This window comes from Typopeltis vanoorti, chromosome 13, assembly GCF_054136105.1.
Source record: "Typopeltis vanoorti isolate ZY-2024b chromosome 13, IOZ_Tvanoo_1.0, whole genome shotgun sequence".
Lineage (NCBI taxonomy): Eukaryota > Metazoa > Arthropoda > Arachnida > Uropygi > Thelyphonidae > Typopeltis > Typopeltis vanoorti.
The window spans coordinates 120,898,422-120,917,704 of record NC_143561.1 but is presented as its reverse complement, the minus strand read 5'-3'; the positions used below and the strand labels follow the sequence as shown (position 1 = coordinate 120,917,704).

The 19,283-nt window shown below is 35.2% G+C and overlaps 1 protein-coding gene across 1 annotated transcript in view; it reads right to left on the bottom strand.

Annotated features, from left to right (window-relative positions):
* Positions 1-19,283, bottom strand: part of LOC150100505 (eukaryotic initiation factor 4A-I-like) — a 177,895-nt gene that overhangs the window by 53,901 nt on the left and 104,711 nt on the right. The window contains exon 6 of the mRNA XM_090403231.1: positions 14,962-15,071. Coding sequence (XP_090259357.1) covers positions 14,962-15,071 — 110 coding nt within the window. The remainder of the gene's footprint in view (positions 1-14,961; positions 15,072-19,283) is intronic.

Sequence of the window (19,283 nt, the reverse complement as noted above, 5' to 3'; positions counted from 1 at the left end):
CTGGAATTACAGCTAACTGATTTTATTTTTAACATCTTCTGTTCTGTGAGAACGAAACTGATCCCATACTAGCAGGGCAGGCTTCTACAACAGTCAGCCAGGGCACCTAGACCAAATTTTATCTATCCATAATGTCATTCCTCCTCCATCCATCCAGCCTTTTGATCCACTGAACTCTACGTAACTGGAATGCTCTCACACACCGCAAGGAAGCAAGAAAGAAATCGCATGACTCGGAACAGAGAAAATGTCCAAAGTGAAAGTAATAAAAAACTGAGTATCGGCGTATAAGACGCACCCTGTTTTTCAGACCTTACTTTCAAAGAAAAAAAGTGCGTCTTATACGTCGGCAAATATGGCTTTTCATGAGATTGAAAAATTGGACAATAGCTTTTAGTTAGATATTGTGTTTCCCAGTGCAACGTATAGTTTTGCTTGAGTCTATACAGCATAGTTTCTGTGAGAGGGGGACATGTGATTCATTAGTTAGTGCCATTTTTATCCAAGTTGTCTCTAATAGCACTATTTGTTGAGAAATATATTACACAGACTGCAAATGTCTGTACCTTATTCAGTGAATACAATAAAACTACTTATTTTTCTTACATCTGCAGTATAGTGGCTGTTGGGGAGGGTATGTTGTTTACCACAGGGAATGGGTTACTATCACCCCAACATGAATATGTTTAAACTTTTTTTTTTGAGTGCGAGGTATATGCGAAACTTTAATTTCTTTTTTCGTAAAGTAAAATCAGGGGTGCGAGTTATATTCGAGTAAATACGGTATTTTGTAGGCTTAGATCAAAGCTGGTCAATTGCAGTAGTATCCCATAATGCAAAGCATACTTCCTTTGATATGTATGTATTACTATGCATTTATGGGAAGGATCATTACCCAGACTGCTTTTGACCTTCGTTGAGGTCTCATCAGTGGGAGCCAGACACACAATGTAACTAATGTTGAATTACTTCAGAATTCATATTTTCAATATACAAATTGTAAGTAAATATACATGTCTGAAAGCAAGTGTGCTTTGCATTATGATCAACACACAAAAACATGAAGTCTATATGGCCTCTACATATAAACAGACTAGTCATGAACATACTTAATGCATGAACTTTGTTTACTCACACTTGAATAAAGGATTAAACAAGAATATAATTCCTTGTCAAGTATAATTTACTTTGTAACCATGTGAAAAAAAAAAAAAAAAATGAAAAATTCACTTCATCAGTATAAAAAGAAAGGAAATTAGTGTTCTGCTGTGTGCATTAAATAACTGCATGTAAACAGATGATGGAGTGTCAAGACTTCCTTAGTTGGCACAGTGAAAGGTTGCATAGAGCACAAACATACATACCAAAAGGACATATGTCAATTTCATGTGATACTGAGCCTTCCAAAGCAGAGAGAGAAGATACTAGCCCATGTAGGATGCTCTGGAAGAGGCTTTATTTTGCAAGTATAGTTAAGAGAAATGTTTCTGTGTGGTCGAGAGAGTGGATTCATTTGTCTCAATATAAAGCTTTGAATGGGCGATGTGTGAAAAGCATCAGTAGCCACCTGCAATCTCTAATGATGATAGGATCCAACCAGCAATGAAGCTAAATCCCCCATTCAGAAGAGGAGAGTGTGACGGACTTTCAGTACTCTCTTGCACTTTTCTTTAAGTTGACAAATGTGTACAAGAAACATGAGCTTTCTGTTAAAGTCAAGAACTTGGGTTCTGATACTACCAGAAACTGTCTGATTCTTAATTCGTGAAGAGTGCGTTTTTGGCAGAAACACACACACCTTTTTTTTCTGCTAAAAGCCCATGAAGCAACACAATCAATTGTTGAAATTGTCTTTCAATTACCCCATGTTATAAGAGTGACAGTAAATAGTGAAATCATCAGCATATAGACCATTCTCTACAGTGGGAGGCAGCTGTTCAGTAATTGAATTAACTTTGACAGCAAAGAATGTCACACTTAAGACAGAACCTTGGGAAACACCCTCTTCTTGATGATATGGCCAAGATAGCATACTTCTTAAACATGGAAAATCAGCTATACAGTTTTTAAGAAATACAGAAAGTTGCTCTCTGAGAGCTAGGTTAGAGAGGTCTTTTAATATGTCATATCCCCAGACTGTGTCATAAGCTTTTTCCATGTCAAAGAATAGTGAAACCAGATATTCTCATTTCAGGAAGGAATCTCTAATACATGTTTCTTAATAGACCAAATGTTCCCAAACTGTATACGTCTTCTATAGATATGTTCAGTCTACAGAAGTGTTCATGAAAACACAAGATAAATTATTAATTAAATATACTGCCATGGGTGAACAATAGGATTACTGGAATTCACACTAATGTTATGAAACAAATGTGTATTGTGCTTGTTTAATTGCCTATGTATTTTGTCCCTTTTTCTGTACACCATCACCATTTAACTTCTAGCTGAAGTTAAATTAAAAACATATACTATTCATAGAGTTGTTTCGGCAGTGATAGACCATAATAATACTTTATTCCCTTGTGTTTTCGTATATATATTGTACAGAACTATGGCACAAGTTTCTCTACAGAAGACATTGTGTTGGGGAAATCACTGCATTCTAAATACCAGAAGTCTAGCATTAACCATTTTTCCACTATTGTACATGGATGGAGCAACGGGTCAGTAATTGTTTGCTTTTGTTTGGATTCTTTCCTGATTTTAGGACAGCAATAACAATTGACATATGTCAAGAATCCAGAAACTCTTCTGTTGTATAGTAAGAGAAGGAGATCCATGGAAGAGGTTTTATGATTTCATAATGGATGCCTAAGGGACCTACTCCATGCCAGAGTAGAAGAGCTCTTTTTAGTTCTTCTTCTAGTACACTGATAGAAAAGTTTAGCTGCTGTTTCCTCTTGTTGCTCTTTCAATATTAAAATTCAGGAAGATATGAAGCTGTTCCTGAGATACCAGCAATCTTCTACCAAAGTGTCTGCAATGGCTTTAGGATCAGCAACAACACATCTGTTACATTCCAAGGTAGATAAACAGTGCATTATATCTAACCTACATTTTCAAGATTTTATCCCATACAATTTTTGGTTGTTTGATTAATCGATGTAAATTGCATCCAAGATTGTTTTTGCCTCTGATGTCTCACATAACCTGCTTTGGCCAAAGAACATTTAAAAGCTATTAGATTTGATGTGATAGGGTATCTACAAAATATACCCCATGCTCTTTCTATATCTTTTTTAGCTGCTGGACACTGAATTCCACCATGACTTTGGATAGAGCAGGAATCGACATGTTTTAAGAATTGCAACTGTTGCTGCCTAAACAATACAATCTGTGACCTACTTCACCACTTTGTTTGAAGGATGTTTGACTGCTTTGATATTAAATTTTGCAAGATGTGGAAAAAGTATTCTGATCGGCCTGGTTCATTTCCCACAGGAGCATCTATATAGGAGAAGATGATTCTGTGAAGACATAGTGCAAATAACAGGAAAATCACTTCCATTGATGTTCCCTTCGACATCCCAAATGAGCAGTGGAAAAATGGCAGGTGAGCAGATTGTAATGTCTATTGCAAAATATGAATGAGTATAAGATACAACCTCGTTCATTCGTGTTCGCATTACCCCATAGTGTTGTGTCCAATAGTCACCTATGAGAAGTATGGGCTAAGGACACCAGTTGCAATTATATACAATAGTTAGTTTGATAGTGAGCACTCAATAGTCAAACAACCTCTTGTGTAGCTGTGACACTCACACCAACTGCGTTTAGCAGAGTTATTCTTTCATATTCATTCTTTCTTTTAATTGCAGAGCATAACGATAAATTCTTCTGCAATGTTCCAAGCTTGCAGAGCCAGTTTCTTTTCATGCTCAGACTTAGCTTTCCCTCTAACTCTTCCGGCCTCCTGCTTATAATTTTTATTGTCCTTATGAACACAGCATTCCTTCCACATCATCCTTTTCTTACGAATCTCTTGCTTAATAAGATTACATATCCAATTGACTCCTACCCTATTTATTCTTTGAACTCTCGGGACACATTCGGATATTGCACCATTTAAGTATTTTTTAAATGCTTTCCATGCACTGTCGATATTCTTTCCATCCAGCAACCGATACCAATGCACTGAATTCGGTATACTCCTCAGGTGGTCATAATTTCCTGCTTTGTAGTTCAGCATGTAACCTTTTCTGAATGGAACATTCATAAACTTAGTCAATTCCCAAGTGGTTACCACATGATCACTGTCACCAACCAGAGGCAGAATAAGTTAAGTCTTTAACTGAAACACCCTTTGACACTATAATCAAATCTAACACTCTTTGACCTCAAACTCCTTCTGTCAGATGCTGTTTCAGGAAGTGGTCTCGCAACAGTTCAATAAATTCAGTTTCATTCTTCTTGAGATTTTAATGCTACCCAATCAATGTTTGCATAATTAAGTCCTCAGTTATGATTACTCTTTTCACATCCATTGTCTTTATTTGGTGATGAAGAAGAATTTGGGAAATGTGTGTTCAGGCCAAATGGAGGTAGTGAGGATCAAATTTTTACTTTCAGACAAACAGTTGATAAATCATGGCAATATAGCATCCTATCCATATATAACCCAATATAACACAATCATCACATTTATTGAAGGTATTGCCATATTATTATCATACCATTCCTGGTTATCAGAAATGCCAATTAGATCCTTAGTGTGCAAATGACTCATTGCTAAAGTGAAAAAACACTGCCCTTACTGGACCATCTGCAGTGGTTATGGCTATGTTTGATCTTCCGAGCAATCTCCAAATTTTTCCCACCCTGCACGTATGTGCACATACACACACAATGTAGTTCCTTCATGGCTCATTAAGTATAGTCAACACTTCCTCTGGCACTTTAAGAGTATAACATAACAGGTAAGCTGACTCATCATCAGATTGCACACTGGACTGAACCTGGCAATGCATCAAGGAACTTCCAGAATACATTAGCAAATAATTCTGCAGCTGCTAACTGTGCTAGATCTTGTCTCATGGGAGATAATGTGGGGAGCACTGTGAAGTACTTGCATAGATGGAAAACTAAACACTTCCTGTGTAGTTAAATGAGAATTTCACCCCATAGTATAAGCTACTGCTTTGTATGTTTTTCACATCGCAAATACAAAAGCCATCAAAATCAATTGCGGATCGGGGTGGGGGTGGGGCTTTGAAGAATTTTGTACTGTGTCAGATGTTATCATGGGTGTAACTACCAGTCGCCCATCATATTCCTGGATCTAGTTATTTTGTATGACAATCAGATTAGAGATCACAGATGTGACAGTTCTGAGAAAAATTACATTAAATAAATGTTTTTAAATTTTCGATGTATTTTTCATCTTATTTTTTCTTTCTTTTTTAGTTTATTTTACAGTTGTTTTAATTCCCTTGTAATTTCATTATTTTAAGATGTTTGGTTTTATGACTTTATACTTATTAATGATGTATAATCTCAGTTCATGTTCCAAGAAGATTTTAAACTTTTAAATTTTAAAGCCAGAACACGAAGTACTCCAGGTCTACTCAAGGTATGTCTGAATATACATTATGTCATAATATTTTTATTCATTAAAATTGCATATCAGGGGTGCTCCTTAAAAAAATAACCTTCGCAATGTTATATTGATATTAAATAAAATTATATTACATTAAAAAAAATCATATTAGGAAAGAACAATAGGAAGCAACTTGACACTGTTGGCATTCAAGAATGTGTGAACAAACCTAATTTGAAGTGGTAACGATCACTCAAACAGAATGGGAGAAAAAATATTACCAATGTTTGATGCCAAGATGAAAGTAAAAGGCCCAAAGAAAGACCAAGGCCTAGGTGGATTGATTCAGTCAGAAGTACTTAGAAGTGCAAAATATTAGATATAGCAATATTGAGTGCTGACCAGTAATAGACTAATTTGGAGTAAAACTGTTAATAGGAGATATGGTCAGGAATTGATGATGTAATCTGTAGAATAAAGAGCATCCTTGGATATACCATGCTCCGAATGATATCTGGAGAAAGAAACTGGGATGATTTGGATGGTTATGATTATCAGGAATGATGACAGGTATGTGAGTAATTTGAGAGAGATCATTTATGATAGCAGATGACTCAACATCTATTTCTCATATTGTGATACAGTTTGAAAAAGGAAGCCATTTGGAATTGCGAATATAAGTATCGTCAATGACCACAGCTTGCAAATTAAGTATTCTTTCAAGCTGTAGTTGCATTTTTTACTAATAATTCAATGTTTATTGTTCAAATAGGCCATGGAAATTCTCATTATTCTTTCTCTCTGAAAACTTGGTGAAACACATGCAATAACAATTTTATACCTCTTCCCATTTTAACTCCAAATTCAAAGAAATTTTTCTTCCTCATTCATACAGTCTCACCACAACTTTTCTCTTTCTTTTTGAAACAGCTCATCATCAAATTCCTGACATGTACCCTCAAGGGGTGTACAGAACATGATAGTACTTCATGAAAAATTTACCTCATTACTAAATTCCTATCTACAATTTTCCTCCAAATCAGTCTGTTACTTGTCAAGACTCCAACATCATTATCAGATCTTATATTTCTATCGTCTAAGGCACTTTGTACCATATAAATCCACCTATATCTTGGACTTCCTCTGGGTCGTTTTCCTGTCTACCTGGCAGAGAACACTTGTTTTGCTAATCTTTCCTTGCCCATTCTGTTCAAGTGACCATACCACCTGAGATTAGCTCTGCTAACGCATTCCTGGATGCTGACAATGTCAAGTTCTTTCCTAATATCTTCATTTTTTATATAATATTGCCATTGATGCCATCTGTTCACGCCTATAAACTTTCTCAAGACTCTCATATCTGTGGATTCTAGTCTTTGGTCAAGTGTTTTATTTCTGACACAGCTCTCAGATCCATAAGTTAAAATTGGTTTGAACACTGTCTTGTATACAGCTAATTTAGTGTTCTGACTAATTTCTCTCTTTTTCCATATGAATTTATTCAATTGACTTAATACAATACCAGCTTTGTTGATTCTGTTGTCTATTTCTATATTGAATTTACCATCTTCACTAAAAATTGTGCCTAAGGAGCTGAAATGTTTTACTTGTTTATAGGTTCTCCATTCACAACGCAGTTGACATTTTCAAGGTTTCTACCTATTTTCATTGTCTTTGTCTTTTTATTGCTGACCTTCATACTATATCAACAGTTATTCAATTTAGTCAGGGAATCTTGCAAACTTGTAGCGGTTATATTTAGAAGTATAACATCGTCCGCATAAAGCAAAGAGCAGATATTAACATCTCCAATTCTGATATCATGTTTAATACCATTTTCCTTCATAATGTGATCATATAGATAATGAATAACAGAGGGGACAATGTACATCCTTGTCTCACACCAGATTTAACATTAAACTATATTCCTGTACTTCCTTCAATTCTAACTGATGACTTACAACTCGAATAAAGACTAAGTATTGCTTGATATAATGTCCTGTTGACACCATAAAAACTGTAGCGTATTGAATAGCTTCTCTCTTGGCTCCTTGTCATATGCCTTTTCCAGATCGACAAAACATAAATAGAGTTCTTTGTTATATTCACATACTTTTTCAACTATTTGTCATAAAGTGAAGATCTGATCCTGACAGCCTCTATTTGGCCTGAATCCAGCTTGTTCTTCACCAAGCTTTTCTTCCACAATTCTTCTCAACCGTTTCTCAAGTATGCTGGCATAAAGTGAAGATCTGATCCTGACAGCCTCTATTTGGCCTGTTACCATCTTCACTAAAAATCGTGCCTAAGTAGCTGAAATGTTTTACTTGTTCCACAGGTTCTCCATTCACAACACAGTTGACATTTTCAAGGATTCTACCTATTTTCATTGTCTTTGTCTTTTTATTGCTGACCTTCACACCATATCTATTACAACAGTTATTCAATTTAGTCAGGGAATCTTGCAAACTTGTAGCGGATTTATTTAGAAGTATAACATCGTCTGCATAAAGCAAAGAGCTCATATTAACATCTCCAATTCTGATATCATGTTTAATACCACTTTCCTTCATAATGTGATCCATATAGATAATGAATAACAGAGGGGATAATGTACATCCTTCTCTCACACCAGATTTAACATTAAACTATCTTCCTGTACTTCATTTCTAACTGCAGACTTGCAACTCAAATAAAGACTAAGTATTGCTTGATATAATGTCCCACTGACACCATATAACTGTAGCGTATTGAATAGCTTCTCTCTCTCTCTCTTGGCATCTTGTCATATGCCTTTTCCAGATCGACAAAACTTAAATACAGATCTTTTTTCTATTACCATGCTTTGATTTGTAGTAAAGTGAAGAGCTGATCCTGAGAGCCTCTATTTGGCCTGAATCCAGCTTGCTCCTCACCACAATTCTTCTCAACCGTTTCTCAAGTATGCTGGCATAAATCTTGCCAGGAACACTCAGTAGGGAAATACTTCTGTAATTCTCACATTCAGTTTTATTTCCCTTTTTATATATGGATACTATGAGAGCTCTACTCCAATCATCTGGAATTTGTCCCTCTGTCCAGGCCTTTTGAACTATGCAGTGCAGTCCCTGTAAGACTTTTATACCACCATACTTCAGCATTTCTGGTCGAATATCACCTATTCCTGCTGCCTTTCCACACTTCAAGCCTTTGATGGCTTTTTCTACTTCAAGTATGGATATGTATTCCTGACTGCATGCCTGGTCAGTGCTTTTTATCACTGTGCTGTCATCACTGCTTGTTTCATTTAGCAATTTTTCAAAGTAATTACTCCATACTTCCAGGATATCTTTTTTCATGTCACCTTTATCATCTCTAACTCCTTTCCTCCATTTCTAAGCTTTTTCTCCCGTTTGAAACAGCTTTCCTCTCTTATTTATTTTCTAACAAGCTTCGGCTTTCCAATGATAACAAGGTTCTTCTTACTTAACTCGTATTGTGAATGGGTAGAAAGCTGAAAAATCAGAAAATCAGCAGTGTGTAGTTTTGATAATCATACTGAGAAAATGGCTTTTACTGCATTGCTGCATACAGGGTAGAATGGGGAAGAGGGTCTTACTGCTCATTTCTCCTCCAATTTTTGCATCAGTGATCTCAGTCAATAGCATTCTGCCATTTAAGTTCAATTCAAAGAAAGCATTTAAAAGATTGCATCCATAATGCTATAAGTTGCTGCGACCTTTTTCGTATCTGGATTAGAGAAACATATATTTTCTGCAAAAAAAGATGTACTGGCAGAATCTTGTTTGTTTCATTGTTTGTTTCAAATTCTGATAGTCTATTAGTCTGAATTACTTCTCTGATCATTTGATGGTTTGAACCTCAAAGTGAAATCTAAGAATAGGAGAGTGTACCACTGATATTTTTACTTAGGCATAGAAATTAGCCTATAAGAGTTGAGAAATACAATAATAGTTGATAAAGAAATCTATAAAGTCAATATTTCAATTCTCTATAGCTAACTTCTCAGGTATAGTGAAGTAGGAGAAAAACTATTCTCCTCCTCCTGGACTGAATCTGTTTTCAGAAACAAACATCCTCATAAGTATATCATCTAAATGGGCAATTCTTGCTGGCCTGGTTTGACCAAGTAGTCGGCTTACCTACTCTCCAACCAACAGCTTGCAGGCTGGAATCCTACTGTAAGCATACATGTTTGTAATTATCTTTAGATGGGAGATGAATTTCAATGCCCAGTGTGTGACCACCACCCTGTTTATTGGAGGCCTGAAGTGGCTTGAAAAAGTTCCATGTTCAGTCTATAGAGAAGGGTTACCAGACTATGTAAAAAACACAAAAAATAAATAAATAATAAAAATAGGAAAAAAATCCTTAGCCCAATCGAAGTGTAAAAATTGATATAGCTTGGAAATACCAAAGCACTTTACATCGATTTTTACAGAAGTCTAGTCCCATAAGAATGTTACAAAAATAACTTTGTATGTCTCTGTATATTTCATGCTAAATATTACTGTAAATAACCCTATGGAAAATTAACTGTATTTACTCCTTTAATAAGAATATTTTAGAATATCAAAAACAAAGGCAATGCTTTGCCACCAGAAATTTGTATAATAGCTCTATATGAGAGCATGAGAAAGTTGTTTACGATTTTAGCGTATGAGAAAGTTGCTTACGAGCTCTGTGCATAAACACCTTCAAAATCAGTGACTGAGAGATCTGAAAATTTCAGACAAGTTTCTGCTGCCCGACAAGATACGATCAAAGGAATGCACGGAGGAGAAGAAAGAATGGGTCGGTCTTAAAAGAAGATCAAGGAGTCGTGCCGAATTCTTTGGCAAAAAAGGGACTGAGCCTAACAGAGAGGAGCCAGTCGATGGCAGTTACAGTCTTCAGAGGCGGCAATTAGAGCTATCAGAGTCGGCAGTCAAGGAGCCAGTCGTCGGCAAGTACAGAAGTATCAGAGTAGGATCCAGAGGACCAGACGTTACGGCGAGCCCAAGCCAGAGGAGAAAAATGGGAACGATGAGAGAACAGCTGATGTAAATACCCGAAGCAGTTTCGCTCAGAAGTCCTTTAACCACAGGAGATCAACCTCTTGCTGGAGTATTTCGAGTACCGCAGGTTGCAGTCCACAATACCCAACGAGATACTGCTGATGCAAGACACTCCTGAAGGAAGTCAATGACCCGAGATGAAAGAAAAGCCATAGAGACTTTAGTGTGCAATACAGAGCTTCTGTAAGTTTGTTCTAATTTTTTGTACATTTCCTTTTATAATCTAGAAGATATGTTATAGATGGACTGATAAGAATTAGCTTAATAATAAGAAGTGTCTATAAAAGTCATTTGGAATGATAATGATTGGCATAAGATTTGTGAAATAACTTGGCATAGTTAGCTAACCTTTTAGTGAGTAAATCAGTTTTCAATAATTTGAAATAATGAGAGAAGTAATTGAATAATTGTATTATATAGTTAAATTAGTATTGAAAAGGGAAAGTTTGTTTCTTTATGCCGAAAGTCTAATGGATAGGTAGAAGGAGTAACCTCCCTATCATTTAATTAATGTACTTTGATATTAATGTAAATAAATGTGTTTTATTTATGTCAACAGAGTGCCGCCTGATTCTTTAAATTACAATGCACTGTTCCTAAATAAAATCGGACTTGTGAGCAGGAAACAACTAAGGCATTAAGAGCGTAGTTTAAGTACTTCAAAATCACAACTGTTTATGTAAACTTTGTTGAAGGGTTTTATGCTAGTAAGAGAGAGATCTACCGGACATATTACCGAGTCTTATACTGATATAGAAATACTGGTGGCGCAGTCTTAACAAATAAATTTTCCAGTGTTCGTAGGCATATGACTAGTAAATGTGAAAGGTGGATAGACATAGTATGCAACAGAATAAGTAAAAGAGGTTATGAAAGTAAAAGCGCACAATTAATTAGAATAAAAATATTACAAAAACGCATTAGACATTTAATCGTTACAAAGGCACAGTAACCAAGCAGGCTTATAAATAGCAATAAATAGCCACAGTTTACAGTGGCACTAATGCACTATCATGAATGGGAAAAACATCAAGAAAATAAATAAAATAAAACTGTCATTTTCAAAAAGATCAGGGAATTGACATGGAAGTTCAGCACCAAGGTGACAATATTGAAAAGTAATCACAAAAGGATATCTTACACAGAAGCTGCAGGCATGAAAGAAAGATGGAAAGAGTATACAGAAGCCCTTTACAAAAAGGACTCCAAGATTGCAAAAATTACAGAACTATGGCACTGATTTCTCATGTAAGTCTTACTTAAGATCATTCAGAAAAGACTGGAACCATTCATGAAGAGAGAAATGTCAGGTGAACAGGAAGATTTTGAAAAGGCAGAGGAACAAGAGATCAGATTACCAACATGAGATGGATAATAGAAAGAACACAGAAATATCAAAAGAATGTCTACCTTTGTTTTCTTGATCTACTAAGGCTTTTGACTCTGTAGATCATGTGAAACAATGGAAAGTAAAAAAAGTTGACAATTATCATGCAAGTTATTTCATTGTTATTGTTTATTCAGTATTCTGATACTGCTTACATATGACAAAACTGAACGAAAAAAAGTTCAGTTCTTACTGTATATGCTTCTTTGATAAACTATTTAGGTACTAAAACTGAAGCATCCTTCATTAATCAGCATTTTTATCCTTCTTTGTCTCCCATTTCTGAATCAACTAGTAGCAATGATTCTTAAAACAAGTGACAGCAAAATGCATAGAAAAATTTATTTTTTTGCGATTTTGAAATTTTAAAGATATATTCAAAGAAGAAATTCTTCCATGAGCAGATGAACATCAAAGCAGTATTTTTAGGCTTTGGAATTCTAACCCAAAACTGCTGAAATAAAAGCTTCTTACTGTAAATGACAGGATAAGCATATTTTTCTTTTTTTAATTTACTTCACTCATTTCCTGAATGCCACTGGATCATAAAAATCAGATATTAGCTTTTCTAGAAATTTTGATGGCTAAATTAAATCACCAAACCAAAGTAATAAATGATAAATTCTACTGTGTATATTCAAGTTCCAGAAGTAGAATGTGAAAAAGGTGATTATTGCTCTATATTAGCTATTATACTTGATAAAACAGAGGAAATATTTACAAATTGGACACTAGGAATGGAATAATAAAACGGTTATACAGTTGGCCAAGTGATTAGCATATCCCTTCTCCCCAGGAACAGATTGCCTTGTTTGTGTTCAGGTTATTAAGGATTCTTTGGATAGCTTTCTGGCAGAAGACTATGGCTAACATGGAGAGCTGTTCTTGGCGGAGAGAAGGGAACTTTGTCCAGGTCATCAATGCAGGAATTAGAAGAGAAAAATTATATTTTTTCTCTATAAAAATATCATTTTCATTTTCTCGATAAAAATGCCAGTAAGTCGGTGAGGTAATTATAATACTTTTTTTTTTATGTTCGACCCATATACAGGAGGTTGGTTGGTCAACCTGCAGTACGTTAGTACCGTATATGGGTGGTGGGTTGAGAAAGGAGAAACTTGTTTACATTAGATATGAATGCCTGCATCTTGTATTTCTTGGGAAATACGTCTGGGGGGAAGACTGTTCCACAATACTGCAGTAGCAGGGATGAATGAGAAGGAAAAGAAATTTGTTTTGTGGGTTTCGGGGTGTAATGTGAAAGGATGTTGGGCGACAGCTGTATGTGTTGTATGGAATTACTGATGCTGTTTCAGATGAACATTTCCCATGAAAATATTTATAGAATATACAAATTGCAGAGACCAGGCATCTATGTGAAAGTGGGAGGAATGGGTTGGTGAGGGATGGGTCATTTATTAGTCTAATTGCTCTCCTCTGTATTGAATCGAGCATTTTGAGGAAGCTTTTTGGAACCCCACTCAAGATGCAAGAGATGGGCAGATTTGTGACTTGTATAGCGTTAACAGCTGCTTAGAGGTGAAGTAGCATCTAGAGTGAAAGAGGCAGCCTAGTTTTTTGGAAGCTAAGGATGCAATGGTTGTGATGTGTTTATGCCAGGAGAGGCTTGATGTCAAGGTAATTCCGAGAAGAGAAATTTCATCTTGTCTGAGAATTTGAGTGTTATCGAAAACAATGCTGGGGGGAAATGGTTCTTTTTTGTGAGAAATAAGACAGAACTGGGTTTTACTAGCAATGAAGTTGATGAGGTTATCTAAGCCCCATTGGCAGATGGCTTGGAGGTCAGAATTAAGGGCAGTGGTGGTTGATGTTCTGTGGGTTGAGGTAGGTTGTATAGAGTAGGGTTTATCAAATGAAAGGGAGGAATGTAATGTGCTGTCATCTGCAAAACTGTGTATTAAGTTTGAGGTCAACTGAAGTAGGTCACTGATATACAGAAGGAAGAGGGCCGGTGAGAGAACTGAGCCCTGTGGGACCCCAGCATTTGTTGGATGGTGAGAGGATAGGGAGCAGTCTACCATCACACATAGTGTGCGTCCAGACAGGAAGCTGGCAATCCATCTGCAGAAGCCCTGAGGCAGTCCAAATGACGAGAGTTTGCTTAGTAAGCCTTTGTGCCAGACTCGGTCAAAGGCATTGGAGATATCGAGGGCAACTACTTGGGATTCACTGGATTTCTCCATGGCATTTGTCCTATCTGGATGTGAGAGTGGTGGAAATCCGAGTAGGCAAAAGTTGTATCCAATGGCCTTGACAAGGAACCAGAAGGAGTGATTGCCATTTGGGCAGGAGGCAAGTTTGGAGCATTTGGCCCTTTGAAAGTCTTATTTGGATTTGGTGGTTCTTTTACAGCTGTTGCAGGCTTCACTATAGGTAGTGACCAGCTGGAGTTTTGGTCTCGAGATATTCATGTGTACAAAATAGAAAAAAATTCTTCCCAGTTAAACATACTATAGGTTTAACCTTTTGCAAGTGGGAGTCACATAAAAAAGCAATAAACAGATTAATAATTAAAGTGAGAATAATGATAAACTAAAATTAATGATTTATGACCAAACTAAAGAATAATGGCAAGTTGTTAATTCTGCAAAATATACTGATGCAAATATCAAGTCTAATAAAGAGGTACACAAAAAACTGTAACCTTCACTTATTTATACATCATTTTAACACTGAAACATAAATCATTGATGGATGGACTACCTTTCTTATATGGCACAAGCACTGGATCTATTTATATTTTATATTGTCCCTACCATATCACATATCCAGAATTTCCAAGCCTTCACATTCAGAAATCAAGTTTTATTCTTATATCATTCACCAAAAAAAGTCTGACTTTTCCTAATTAATAACAACATAAGCTGTTGTTTTAGAGAAATTTTCAAACTGATATCAGAATAACTAAAAAAACTATTCAGGGATTTATGATATACATGTTGGATTTTTCATCTTACTTGGATATCAGTAGGAAGAGTTTTAAAGACATCATAAATCTGATCTTTAAAACCACGAGACAGCATTTCATCTGCTTCATCCAGAACAAACAAGCGTATGTGACTGGTTCCTTAAAAAAATTAAAATAAGCAATTAATAAAATAACTGTTATCAGTTCAAACTTCTGCAAAAAAAATTATACAGTTTCAATTTTGTTTGTTTGGAGTTGCATATAACAATCAAATTAGAAATGAATAAAATTATGACTATGAAGTGGAAAATGGGTAAAAAAATTTGAAAAAGTTATTTTTCAATTGGCCATAGTCTTATCTTAATCTTGCTGTTGAAATCTCTCAACCACTATATCTGCAGGATTTGATCATGAGAAATAAAATCATAATGCTCTTTTGTGAGCAAATATAATCTAATACCAGAGGTTTCAAAGACTGTAAAGTCTAGGGAGATAGATTTTTGCAAAGAATCCACAGACAAAAAAAAAAAAAAACATGGCTCAAAAGTCCATGTTCAACTGTGGATGACTGCCATGACAAAGTTTAACAAGCCCATACCAGTGGCCATTATAACCAAGTCTCAACTCAATGATTTCACCTCATGTTTGAAATGTTTTCATCAAAAATTGGCAACAAAAGGAAGGTATTACAAAGGTCATCATATTGCAACAATGACAGAAAATATCTTAATTTCTGAATATGAAATTTTAGAAGTAGTCTGCAGCTCCTCAAATACAAGTAGCATGCCATGCATTATGTGTTATCAACAAAGTATGAAATTTGTTATTCCATAGATTAACTGAGAATTTTGTTAATTAAACCATTTAATAAATACTTTTTTATTATATACTTTAATAAGACAGAGTATATACAACATATTTTGTGACCAAAATTTCCTCTAGACCATATGCTAACCAACACTAAATGTGAAACCCAGGAAACTGATTAATAGTTTTTGCTACATTTGCTCTGTCATTAGTGATATGGTATTTGATCCTTTCTGATTATTTAATGTCTATACATGGAAGATTAATAGAATAATGAAAGAAAAGATAAGCAATAATGAAAAATGTAAAAGATATGTGGCCAGATTTGGAAACTATACATGGAAACCAAGACGTCCAGGAAGCATGAAGAAAAATAATCATCATCAAATTCCTGACATGTATCCTCAAGTGGTGTACAGGATATGATAGTACTTCATGAAAAATTTACCTCATTACTAAATTCCTATCTACAATTTTCCTCCAAATCAGTCTGTTACTTGTCAAGACTCCAACATCATTATCAGATCTTAAATTTCTATCGTCTAAGGCACTTTGTACCGTATCAATCCACCTATATCTTGGACTTCCTCTGGGTCGTTTTCCTGTCTACCTGGCAGAGAACACTTGTTTTGCTAATCTTTCCTTGCCCATTCTGTTCAAGTGACCATACCACCTGAGATTAGCTCTGCTAACGCATTCCTGGATGCTGACAATTTCAAGTTCTTTCCTAATATCCTCATTTTTAATATGATACTGCCATTGATGCCATCTGTTCATGCCTCTAATCTTTCTCAGGACTCTCATATCTGCAGTCTCTGGTCTTTGGTCAAGTGTTTTACTTCTGACCCAGCTCTCAGATCCATAAGTTAAAACTGGTTTGAACACTGTCTTGTATACAGTTAATTTAGTGTTCCGACTAATTTCTGTCTTTGAGAAAAAATCAAGTTACTAAAATTCTTATGGAAAGGCTTAGACGTTGGTTATGCATTTTCACTAAATAGTTTAAGGAAATTACAACATAAACTAGGATATACATTAAAATAAATTTTAATACTTTGTTTACTGTTTGTTGTGCCTATGTGCATGTGTCTTGTTCTTAAGTTCCTGTGAAAATGGCAACGTGACGTTGCCGAAATATTGGAAGTGTATTAAAATTTATTTTAATGTATATCCTAATTTACGTTGCAATTTCCTTAAACTATTTAGTAAAAAAACAAGATACTAAAAATACATTGATGGCATAGATGTAGATTGATGCCACAAGAAAATGGAGCAAGTCACTATCATGTCCAAATTACTGTATTTAGTCAAATATAAATCGCCCTCCAACACAAAATTAAAGTGAAAAAAATCGTAGTGCGAGATATGTAAACGGAATTTTTGGAAACTAAAGTTTTTCAGAAAAAAACTAAATTGATGTTTATAATTAAATCCTAAGTATTCATTATAATTTGTAATTGCTCACATTTATAAAATGAATAAATTTAAATGTTAAGTATCAACGTTTTTTTTTACGTGCTTGCCCACTCACCTTCACGTGATATATTTGAATCTTTTAAAGACAAAGCTTCTGTAATTAAATTAATAATTTCTGGTGAAATCATGCCCAAAGCTCTCAAAATCCAGTTGTACAACAGTTCTAATGATTAAAACCTTAACCTTAATCCACCCCATGCAATACAAGATCGAGAAGAAGTCAATGCCCTCACTCCCAACATTTCCTCTAATGGTTTCTTCCAACATTATACATATGATAGGTGCAGTATTAAAAAAAACATCACGCAACTCAATGATAAAAGCAAGCTGATGATTGTTGAGTTGACATGCTGATCCTCTTCAATGAATTCCAAAATATTTGAAACTGCTGTGCGAACTATATGCGAAAGTTTTTAATTTCTTTTTTCGTGAAGTAAAATTAGGGGTGCGAGGTATACGCAAGGGCGAGTTATATTCTAGTAAATACAATATACAAAATAGATCACACTAATCATGTATTAAATCAGCCATGATGCAGCTATGCCACATCATGCCAGTCCCAAGCCTAGGTCACCAGGTGAGATAAAGGGCTTAAAAAGTGCTTTGCTATGGAAACCAAGACAACAGAACTGTAGTTGAGGCCCTATGCTGGATAAAAGATGAAGATTTAAATTTACTTAATTCTTCATCTTTTATCATCATCGTCAAATTCCTGATATATATCCTCAAGGGGTGTACAGGATATGATAGTACCACATGAAAAATTTACATCATTACCAACTTCCTATTGTTACACCTGATATCCTGAGAATGTAGAATTCTCAGCTATCATGGTGTAACATGAAGAATAAATAAATTAAAAACCCTGCATAAAAGATAATAGATGAATTATTTAAAAGAAAAGGAAATATTCTTGTATCCAATAAATTATATAAAATATAAAGGTGTTTGTTAAATTAACTAACAAAAAAGAAAGAATATATTAATGTTGTGATATGATATAAGAGAGAAAATTTAACTAAATAAGACAGAAAAGGATTAGTCATGAGATGGTATGTGAGAGGCTAGAGATTAAAATATTAAGTAAATTCATAGAGAAATTTTGGAAAGGGGATTAAGTTAGAGGCTAGCAAAAGAAAAACAACAGACAATCACTCAGGGCCGATTCCCGGATTGAGACATCGTTACTGGCTCACCGACCAAAGGACGTTTGGCAGAAAAACGTCACCCTAATTGGTCGGCGAAGTAAAATCAAGAAGGCGGTGGAGAAAAGAAGTTAAAGAGGGTGCCGTTAGGAGAGCAAATATAAAAGGGTTTCTTAATGTGTTAAGAAACGAGATAAAGAGTCACGACTGCAACATAGTTACACTTTCTGACATATTTTAGTTCTTTCTCCTGGTTTTTGAATATAATATCTTAAACTAAATGTCCCAAAGGGCGCAGCATAATACAAATATTAGGGATACTAAGGGGAGAAATAACTTAGATATTAGTAAAAATTTTGGTGATATTAGAGCATAGATAATAGTAGAACATAGATAAGCGGAAATTATTAGATAGAATAAAAATGATAAATTGGGACACAACACTATCTACAATTTTCCTCCAAATCATTCTGTCACTTGTCAAGACTCCAACATTATCAAATCTTATATTTCTATCTTCTAAGGCACTTTTTACTGTATCAATCCACCTATATCTTGGCCTTTTCCCTGCCAACCTGGCAGAGAACACTTATTTTGCTAATCTTTCCTCTCCCATTCTGTTTAAGTGACCATACCACCTGAGATTAGCTCTGATAACACATTCCTGGATGTTGACAGTGGCAAGTTCTTTCCTAATATCCTCGTTTTTAATATGAAATTGCTATTGATGCCATCTGTTCATGCCCCGAATCTTTCTCAGGACTCTCATATCTGTGGTCTCTAGTCTTTGGTCAAGTGTTTTAGTTCTGACTCAGCTCCCAGATCCATAAGTTAAAATTGGCTTGAATATTGTCTTGTATACAGCTAATTTAGTGTTTTGGCTAATTTCTTTCTTATTCCATATAAATTTATTCAGTTGACTTCCTACCATACAAGCTTTGTT